Below are 10,874 nucleotides of genomic sequence, written 5' to 3'. Positions count from 1 at the left end.
AATGATGGGAAGGGCTTTAAAATCCTTCCCTGCCTTTCCTTTGGACCTATAATTACAGCTCTCATCCAATACATTAGAAATTCTCCTTAACCTTTCCCCTCTCCATAGAGGCCTCTGTGTATACGCATTTACCAAAGTTATTGTATATATATATATATATTACTATTACATGATTCTTTGGAGATTATTAAAACAAAATTTTTTGTCATGACTCATGAATAAGCAATTACATAGTACATTTAGTCAATCAAGTGTATTCTTCCATAGTATTCATTAGGACTGTGAACGAGCTGAGCTTTGTCGAGTAGTAAATGTTCAAGTTCGGCTTAACAGTAAAAGTAGAATGTTCAAGTTTAGCTTGAGCTTGATACGAGCTTACAAATAATGTTCAAGCTTGAACTTGTTATAAAGTATAAAACTTGAGTTCGGCTTGGCCTGGCCTGATTCATTGGTCATGCCAAACTCGAGCTCAATATCAAGTCCAAACTTAAGCTTAATATCATGTTTTTGATCTTAAGATCCAACACAAGTTTATTATCAAGGGCCTATATCAAGTTTATTATCTAGCCTATTTGGTTTGGATGAGTGGTCTCAATTTATAATTAATTAAAATCTTAGAAGAATATGAGTTTACGTGTCAAGCTTGTATCAATTTTATTACCAAACTCATAAATAAGCCTAGACTCAACTTGTTTTGTTACTTTTGTATTGAGCCTTGGTGTTTACAAACTTGTTTATGAACAATACTTTTTATTTGGGCTCGACTCGTTTATTAAACAAGCCTAAAACTAAAGTTTAAGCTTGGCTTGTTTATAAACAAATAAACATAAACAAGCTTTTTATCGAGCTAAGCCTGAGCTGTTTATGAATAACTTGGTTCATTTACAGCCCTAGTATTCATTAGAAAAATTTGTACTTTAAACATATCTTTTTGATGAGAAAATTTGTACAATTAAAGCAAATTAAATTGAAAACAGAAATCTGAATCTTCTTTCGAGATAATTCCATCTAAATCAAGTGAATCTGCAAAACCTATTATGCTATGCAGGCAAAGGAAAACAAGCAAATTTGAGCAATTTCAACGCAGAAACTTTAAAACAGGCAGATAGAATATATTTGTCCAACACAGGACATCTTAGCACAAAATTTCACCTTGTTCCTAAAAACAGACAACCCCATACTCTAATTATAAAACCAATTAAGAAGTTGTAGTAAGTCAAAAGGACCGAACAAAAAAGATTGATAGACGTAAACCCCGACATAAAGAGAGTAACTGAAGAAATGCACTAATCAAAGAGGGAGAATCCCATATCTTCATCCTCACTCTCCTCTTTCTTCTCTTCAGCAGCAGGTGCCGCACCTCCTGAAGAGCTGATGCAGCAGCGCCGCCTCCAACAAAAGCAGCGGCAGCCGGAGCACCAACAATCACCTACACCACACATACAAATTCTACTCAGATCTCTCACACACAACAAAGTAACATGTTTCCAAGGCAGCCTTAATAAAACCCCAACACACAATACATATTTCCTTTCACCAAATATTCATAACTGAACAAGAAAAAACTCAACAGAAAAGAGTCAAGAGATGTAGTTAGATTATAAAATAAAACAGGTTAAAATCCAAATTACAGTCTTTTAAGTTGTGGCAAATTCTCATTTTCATTCTTGAGTTTAATTTTTCACATTTTAGTCCTTAAACATTACAATAAGACTACATATATACTACATTTTGAGTTGTGGGCAGAAAGTGTACACCACTTAGCTATCTCCCTAAGGAGGCATTTGGTTTTGGTTTATTTTATTTTTCTAACATTACCAAAATTTAAAATTACAAAATATATCTCATCACCTTAATCTCATCGCCTTCCTAAACTAATGTTATATTCTTGTATTGAGATTACATTAATGTAAGATTACAACTACGAACTAAATGCCCCTTAAAGCAATTCTAAACCTTAATATTCTTATCAAGTCGGTTCTCTCATTAAGTGTCATTTATGAAGTTGATACCATTCGGATATATGATATAGCATTGACAGCAAAGAATGGAACGAAAATGAAAATTCAATCAAACTCACAAAGCATGTAATAATTTGGGTTTTTTAGCCTACTTTACATATTGCAATCATAGTACAAGTTCCTTAATAATCAAACAAACATTTGCAAACACATAAAATATCTCCTCGTCATCCTTAAAATCATAGGTTATGGTTGCATAAATAGTTTCACTGCTCCTAATAGCTTAAACTTCTTAGGATCTAACTAAGTCATAATATTAAAAAAATCGAAAAGCAAGGAAACAACCTTAAAAAAATTGAAAAGCAAAAACGATATGAATAGAAAGGAGAGAGAGAGAGAGAGAGAGAGAGAGAGAGAGAGAGAGAGAGACCTGGAAGACAGTAGAGGTGGGGGTGACGAAAGAGAAAGAAGACTGGACACCGTCGGAGGAGTTGGAGGAGAGAGCGGTTTGAACGAGCTTTCTTTGGAGGTCGAAGGTGGATCCGACTGAAGCCTCCAGATCTCCCGATAGAGATTTACTTGTCCATTTGTCTCCCGAGTTTCTACACACAAATTTGAACACTCCCATCTCTAAATCAATCAAACAATTCAATTTTTCAGAGAGAGAGGCTATGTGTGTACTGTGTATGTATGTATGTATCTGACGGCTTCACTTGCACCATGAATTCGGGGATACTAGATGGCTTTTGACTGCTGCTTACTTGTGCAGAGGGTAAGTGAAAAAAGGTAGCAAGTGGGGACTCTGTAGGGAAAGACTGGTCAAAAACTCCAAAGTCCTCATCGGAATCCTTACTGGAGTCTATGACCTCTATTACTTTGGTTGCTTCTTCCTTGGGAACTGGATTTGAAGAGGTCGCTTCTTCCTTGGAAGCTCTTTAAGTGGGTAGTTCAACTAGATGAATGCCCATGGGAAAAGGACCGCTGAGGAAGCCAAGTACTGCAATATTGATTTGATGTAGCCGAGGATCTTTCACCTTATGTTGTATTTAGGGGATTGGAAGTTGTGGTTATCGGCTTGTACCCAAGGATGATGTGAGCAGCTCGTAACTGTCTGTCTGTGTGAAGAAAGATCTCAAACTTGAGAATCCTCGTCAGATCGGGTTCGTTGATAAAATTGAGATTAAGGGCTGTGAAGTTCTTATCCGCAAAAATCCCAAAAACAAAAGTGTTGTTAGAAAGGAAATTGTTAAATAGAGAAAAATCAGTTTTCGAATTATAAGAAGAAGAATAGGAGATTATGAGTTTAAAATGTGCATGGTTAGAACAGGGAACCTAAACCTAAGTACCCCACTTGGTTTCCCCTCTTGTGTTGGGCAATGAAGTCCATCATGCCATTCTCCCGAGATAATCAGAAAATCTTGGTGCATGCCCTTATTAGATTCTAGGAGACACGAGATAAGTTTGACTTCAGGGACCCTAGTTTTAAGATAATAACCCATAATCTTAAGGAGCTGGCAGTTATACACCCAGTTAACATCGTGATAGGTGAGGTTACACCCATCTTTTCATTGAGGGCATCTACATTACCTAGTATTCTAAATACGTTTAGGGAACACTAGGTCGGGCAAAGTTTATGGGCAATTAAGAAATCCCTAGTTACTCTACCCATAGGGATCCTCATTCCTCCCTCTATAAAGGCAATCATAGGGATTACCACTTCTCTCTCTGATCTTAAAGCATGCCATTCTCCTCGAAGGTAATGCCGAATAGAAACCCTAGGTGGTATGTTATATTGGACCTTAAAGTTTTCTATGCCCTCAAGGGTATCTACCAAGCTAGCAAATCTACCCATTTAGGAAGTGAGCAAGGGGTATTAGAAGAATAAAGTGAAAAATAAAGGGCCGAGGAAGAAATGTCCTAGTAATTAGTAGGTGGGCTAAAGGTTACTTACAAAAGTATAAGAAAAGAGCACCTCAGACTGTTTCTTGAGAGTTGAAGATTCAAAAAATGGGGGATTTGGATTCTTCGAGCATTTTATATAGGATGAGAGGATGAGCGGGAAAGTTCTCGCTCGAATCCCTATGAAAAACCTCAATCGTAAAATTTTCATCACATCGTAGAACGTGGGGGACAAGGCGCTGTGTGAAGTAGTTGCTGAAGCGTCCCAGATGTCGAAACGTTAGGAGCGTGCTCATTGCAGGTGAAAAGACACTTACACGTAGGAAGGTGCCATACGCATGGGAGATACAGTAACATTAAATCGAAACCCTGTTTTTCTTAGAAAAAAGAAAGATTGGAGTTTCGAGGGGCTATTGTGGGGATAAGAAAATCGGATAAGGGTGTTGGGCTAAGGGCCACATTTAAGGATGACAAAGAGCCCAAGGACAACCAAGTATTAATAAGGGCAATTAGGTTATTAGGGCAAGGATGAGGGCCGGTAGTAGCAAACAAGTGATGTTGCCCAAGATGTTAAGAAGGTTCTGATGGGACAAGCATCTGGAATATTAGTTATTTGATCAACAAGTGGAAGGCTAAGATAAGAGAAGGAGGACTGTAAAAGGGAAAGGATTCCTTTACATGGAGCGGGCATCTAAGAAAAGAGAGAGGGAAGCTAAGAACTCAATGTAACTAAGAACTCTGTACATTTGTACAAGTCTGAAATTTATATAAGAATATACCTTCCTTGGACTTGATCGAGGAATATTTTTCTCTTCAAATTGTATCTTTCAGTCATAACAACATTAGATTAACTCACTGTGATCCATATTTAATTCGTTAAGTTTTCTTCTATTAAGCCTACTCTCTAACAAATTTATTGTCGTGGGCTTGTTGGGCCACTGTTCTTAATCGTTGGGCTTTGGGTCAATTCGAGCCCTTACAGTATGTATATATATATATATATATAATTCTTTTGGCGTTAGTTAGTATTATTAATCTTTTCAAAATGGATTTAAATATGGATCTTGGTAATGATTGGTGTTGCAACATTAATTGTCACCCAACCAATGACAATGCATGAATTTTCGAAAATTTTCTGATTGAAGCAATATGATTAGAAGATTGAATGTTGCGTTCTAAGATGGTGTGATTCTCTTGATTCTTGCTGGATGATGAAAAGCCCTTTATTTTATTTTTTTCCTCTTATTAATTAAATTAATTACATCAAAACAAGAAGCCGAATTACAAAGGATAATACATGCTCATAGCCAAAGGCAAAATAGTGCTGGCGTGACCAATTATTTGGCCTAGATGTGTAGCCAAAAGCTGTTTACAATGCATATATGCGTAAAAGCAACCTTCCCAATAAATAATATAAAGTTGGGTATTATTATAGAAATAATTAGAAAAAATTAATCTCTGCCTCCATTTAATTTGGTTTATATCCAATTAGAATTACATGCCAATAATGAGAAAATGCTTGACTGATAAACAAGATTGCTAAATATAATATTTCAATGTTGTGGATGGGATATATAGGTTCAAACTTTGGTGTCAAAATGTAATAAATAATTTGATTTTTGGATTTATTTTTGTAACAACCTAAGGAAAAGCGCTAGCCACATCTGCGTTATATCTCAAAAGGACTAGTCACAATTGAGGTTTCTTGTAGTTGTTAATAAATCTACCCAGTAAATATCCGATGTATGACTCATCACACACCCACACACATCACACAATCAATCAAATTGTGGCATCACAATCTCCCCCACTTAAATCCCTAACATCATCGTTATGGCCTACTTTGTGGGGTAGTGTCTCCGAGCCCACAAAGGGTTACCGGGTCGGTTCTGATACTATATATAACAACTTAAGAAAAAGCGCTAGTCACATCTGAGCTATATCTCAAAAGGACTAGTCATAATTGAGGCTATTTGTAGTTGTTAATAAATCTACCCAGTAAATACCCGATGTGAGACTCATCACACAATCAATCAAATTGGGGTATCACAATTTTTATAATGAAGAAATTACACGAAAAATGTTGACATGGAAGCAACTTTTTTGAAACTAACCAATCTCCTCTTGCCCACACCATCTTCTTTGGCCACATCTTCCAATCTTTTGCATTGCCAACACTTCACTCCCAACACCTTAAATTCCCAACCCAATCTCCTAAGTTTTCACACCTCACTCTTTCTTTTTTTTACCACTTATCACAGACATTCTAACCATTATAAATACATACCTTTTTCTTGACATAATAATCACTCACTATCAATCTCTTCCCCTCTCTATTTTCTCATACAATTTTCACTAATCAAATGGCTTTGGAAGCTCCAATTTCAGCTGCTGCCACATTGTTGCATGATGACAATGTTCTTGAGCCATGGACAAAGAGTAAGAGGTCTAAGCGTCCTCGTCTTGACAATGAAAACCCACCAACAGAAGAAGAATACCTTGCTCTTTGCCTTCTCATGCTAGGCCAAGCTGACACCAATTCAACCACAACCACAATCATAAATTCATCAACTCCACCTCCATTGCCATTAGCACAAACTGATCTCACTTAAAAATGCACCTTATGTAACAAAGCCTTCTTGTCATACCAAGCTCTAGGTGGACACAAAGCTAGTCATCGAAAGCCTATTGGAAACCAAGACTCCCTCACCAACATTGTAACAAGAACCAATAACAGTTCCAACACACCCTCGAACCCAAGTGGTAAGACTCACAAATGTGCTATATGCAACAAGACTTTTCAGACCGGGCAGGCCTTAGGAGGACACAAGCGGTGTCACTATGGTGGTGTGATCACTGTGAACCATAATCATCGTAACTTCGACTTGAATTTCCCGGCCTTGCCACAGTTCTAGCCAGGTTTTTGTCAACTGGCATTGAATTTGTGCTAAAATGTGACCTTTGATCCTCTGAAAAATAAGTCTCCACTCCCAGTCCCGTTGAGTAGTACTGTTAGCCTAGAATTTCAAGGAAAAGAGAATGGTTTGCCTTAATTTTTACTAGATTCATGAATAATTTACGTGGACTTTTATCCCACATGTATTTGTTTAGTTGTAAGTTACCGATATATACGGATTTATATTCTTATTATTTGCACATTATTGAATAAATAAAGAATTATTTTAAAAAAATAAAAACAGTAGAAAATAAGGAACTAATTTTAGTCAAATTAAAGGATGCTCTAAGTCATTCGTTAAGGTTAAATTTTATAATGCAGTCTATTGACTTTTTATAAAGAGTCGAGTCACTTTCAATTTAAAAAGTATTTGTTTATTAGTTTTTGTTACTCTCAATATAATAAAGATGAAACCTAAATGAAGTCTCCTAAAACTTTTTAACCTATAGAATTAAACCCATATTAAAGCGTCAACCTCACAATGCCAGGCTGCGAGCCATTGATTAAAATTTAAGAAATACATGGATGTGTAAAGGACAGCACAACACAACCACCTAAAGCACTACACCTATATGTATTTGTTCTTCTGGAAAACGTTTTATTTTTCAGTACATCGATCGTTGTAACGGCAACGCAACTACGTACTTATAGCAAGCAATACACCTATTATAAACTTTTGGCTTTTGTTAACCAGTGCTAATGAGAAAGAATTATTCAATACAACACGAAGATCACGCGAGTAGTGCGTGCCTCTGCCTCCTGGTCCTCCCCTCCATTAAAATCCTGGCATTGTTTTATACTTTCATTTAAAATTAAAAAATAAACAACTTCGACTAATTCCGAAGCTCCCTTTAAGTCTATAAAGTCAGTTTTTTTCATGACTGGTGTTAGTGATGGGCTTAAATGCAAATTAATACTAACTTAATAACTTAAGATTTGTGAAAAATATTATGCATGAAACAATGTTCTTGAAGTTCGCAAGTATTTATCATCATACCAATCTTTTCTTTTCTAAATGCTCACAAAACACATGTGATGAAGCTAATATTAGTTAAACCATTAATCTCAAAACATATCTACTCTCACATATTCCGTTAAACTTGAGAATGAGTGAAAATTGGACTAAAAATAAATAAATCATGGGTCATAATAAAGCTTGAACTTGAAGCTCGAACAATCTTGAACAATTTTAAGGTTTTTTTTTTTTTTTTTAATTGAAATTTAATGGCAATAAAGGCTAAAAGGTTCATGTGTTAATATAGCATAACTTGCTATCTCTTTATATTTTCACCAAAAGTATAAAGGGTTTACATCTCCCTTTACAAGCCAAATAACATTATTAATTTATAAGTATGAGACTGGGGAATCCATTATATTGCACCTAACTCTAAGCTTAACCCTCGTATTGGAATGGGAAAAACAACAGATTAATATTTCCATGAAAATAGGACCCATTTGGTAGAGGAGTTTGAGTAATATTGTTTGTAATTTTTTGAAATATGTTTGGATGAAGAAGAATATGGAAATGTGTGTAATGTTTAAAAACTGAAAATGAGTTGTTTAACTCTACCAAATGGGGCCCTATTCCATTTTAAACTCATTTCTATATGCCAGTATCCTAAACTTAAACCCATTAAATTGAATTGAAAACCTTACTTCTTGTAGAAAATAATGGGAAGGGTTTTAAAATCCTTCCCTGCCTTTCCATTGGACCTAAGATTACAGCTCTCATCCAATACATTAGAACTTCTCCTTCACCTTTCCCCTCTCCATAGGGGCCTCTGTACATACGCATTTACCAAAGTTATTTTTGGATTTTGAGAATTAGAAATAAAGGAATCCAAAGAACAACAGTAGTTATATTACTATTACATGATTCTTTGGAGATTATTAAAACAAAATTTATTGTCATGAATATGCAAAATTACATATTACATTTAGTCAAATCAAGTGTATTCATCCATAAGATAATTTAGTCAAATCAAGAGTATTACATTTAGTCATATTACATTTTGTTCTTTTCACATATCTTTTTGGTGAGATAATTTGTACTATTAAAGCATATTAAACTGAAAACAGAAATCTGAATCTTCTTTTCAAATAATTCCATCTAAATCAAGTGAATCTGCAAAACCTATCATGCTAGGCAGGCAAAGGAAAACAAGCAAATTTAAGCAATTTCAACACAAAAACTTTAAAACAGGCAGATAGAATATATTTGTCCAACACAGGACATCTCAGCACAAAATTTCACCTTGTTCCTAAAAACAGACAACCCCATACTCTAATTATAATACCAATTAAGAAGTTCTAATAAGTCAAAAGGACCGAACAAAAAAGATTGATAGAAGTAAACCCACAACATAAAGAGAGTAAATGAAGAAATGCACTAATCAAAGAGGGAGAATCCCATATCTTCATCCTCACTCTCCTCTTTCTTCTCCTCTTTCTTCTCTTCCTTCTTCTCTTCAGCAGCGGGTGCAGCACCTCCTGAAGGAGCTGATGCAGCACCGCCTCCAACAAAAGCAGCGGCAGCCGGAGCACCAACAATCACCTACACCACACATACAAATTCTACTCAGATCTCTCACACACAACAAAGTAACATACTTCCAAGGCAGCCTTAATAAAACCCCAACACACACATACAAATTTCCTTTCACCAAATATTCATAACCAAACAAGAAAAAACTCAACAGAAAAGAGTCGAGATGTAGTTAGATTATAAAATAAAACAAGTTAAAATCCAAATTACAGTCTTTTAAATTGTGGCAAATTCTCATTTTCATTATAGCATTTAATTTTTCACATTTTAGTCCTTAAACATTACAATAATACTATAGACGTTTCTCAAAAAAAAAAAAAAAAAAAAAAACAATAATACTATAGACAGTACTACATTCTGAGCTGTGGGCAGAAAGTGTACACCACTTAGCTATCTCAAGGAGGCATCTGGTTTATATATATATATATATATATTTTTTTTTTTCTAACATTACTATAATCTAAAATTACAAAATATATCCCATCATCTTATTCCTAATCAATATAATGTTGTATTCTTGTATTGAGATTACATTAATGTAAAATAATATCACTGCGAATCAAACGCCCCTTAAAGCAATTCTAAACCTTAATATTCTTATCAAGTCGGTTCTCTCATTAAGTGTCATTTACGAAGTTGATACCATTCAGATATGTGATATAGCAACGACAGTAACGAAAATGAAAATTCAATCAAACTCGCAAAGCATGTAATAATTTGGGTTTTTTAACCTAACTTTACATATTGCAAAATCACAGTACAAGTTCCTTAATAATCAAACAAACACTTGCAGCACATAAAAATCATGGGTTATGGTTGCATAAATAGTTTCACTGTTCCTAATAGCTTAAACTTTTTTTAGGATCTAACTAAGTGATAACCTTAAAAAAAAATCGAAAAGCAAAGAAACAACCTTAAAAAATTCGAAAAGCAAAAAAACGATATGAAAAGAAGAGAGAGAGAGACCTGAAAGACGGCGGAGGTGGGGGTGACGAAAGAGAAAGAGGACTGGACACCGCCGGAGGAGTCGGAGCAGAGAGCGGTCTGAACGAGCTTTCTCTGGAGGTCGAAGGTGGATCCGGCTGAAGCCTCCAGATCTCCCGATAGAGATTTACCTGTCCATTCGTCTCCCGAGTTTCTGCACACGAATGTGAACACTCCCATCTCTAAAATCAATCAATCAAACAATTCGATTTTCCACAGAGAGCGAGAGAGAGAGAGAGAGGCTCGGTGTGTACTGTGTATGTATGTACCTGACGGCTTCGCTTGCACAAAAACCCTAGGACTGGTTTTTATATAGAGGTGATTTGAAGCCGAACTTCTGTGAAATTACCTTTTTGTCCCTGTATTTTTCCTGGTTTTAGATTCGTTCGGTGTCCATGGGCCGGGCCGGGCCTGCCATTGTCTTAGGTGGAATAGAATACGAGGAGGAGGGATGGAAAAATGAAGAAATTGAAGAGACGTTGGCATTTGGTGGTGGAAAAGTAGCATAGAAAATTTAGTTTGTTTATAT

At 35.7% G+C, this 10,874-nt stretch overlaps 2 protein-coding genes across 2 annotated transcripts; both read right to left on the bottom strand.

Annotated features, from left to right (window-relative positions):
- Positions 1 to 1,091: 1,091 nt before the first annotated feature.
- LOC112033162 (large ribosomal subunit protein P3-like) lies at positions 1,092 to 2,589 on the bottom strand. The gene is given in 3 exon segments (XM_065775821.1): positions 1,092 to 1,369; positions 1,372 to 1,429; positions 2,392 to 2,589. Coding segments are annotated over 3 exon segments (339 nt in total). The 3' UTR covers positions 1,092 to 1,286.
- A 6,420-nt stretch (positions 2,590 to 9,009) lies between these two features.
- LOC112033161 (large ribosomal subunit protein P3) lies at positions 9,010 to 10,645 on the bottom strand. The gene is made up of 2 exons (XM_024065942.2): positions 10,328 to 10,645; positions 9,010 to 9,370 (listed from the first exon to the last, which is right to left on the bottom strand). The coding sequence occupies exons 1-2, from the start codon at positions 10,523 to 10,525 to the stop codon at positions 9,206 to 9,208; spliced, it is 363 nt and encodes a 120-aa protein (XP_023921710.1). The 5' UTR covers positions 10,526 to 10,645; the 3' UTR covers positions 9,010 to 9,205.
- Positions 10,646 to 10,874: the final 229 nt, after the last annotated feature.

Source organism: Quercus suber, unplaced genomic scaffold, assembly GCF_002906115.3.
Source record: "Quercus suber isolate HL8 unplaced genomic scaffold, Cork oak 2.0 scaffold_120, whole genome shotgun sequence".
NCBI classification, from domain to species: domain Eukaryota; kingdom Viridiplantae; phylum Streptophyta; class Magnoliopsida; order Fagales; family Fagaceae; genus Quercus; species Quercus suber.
The sequence above is the reverse complement of the archived record's forward strand: the minus strand, read 5'-3'. Positions and strand labels throughout refer to the sequence as shown.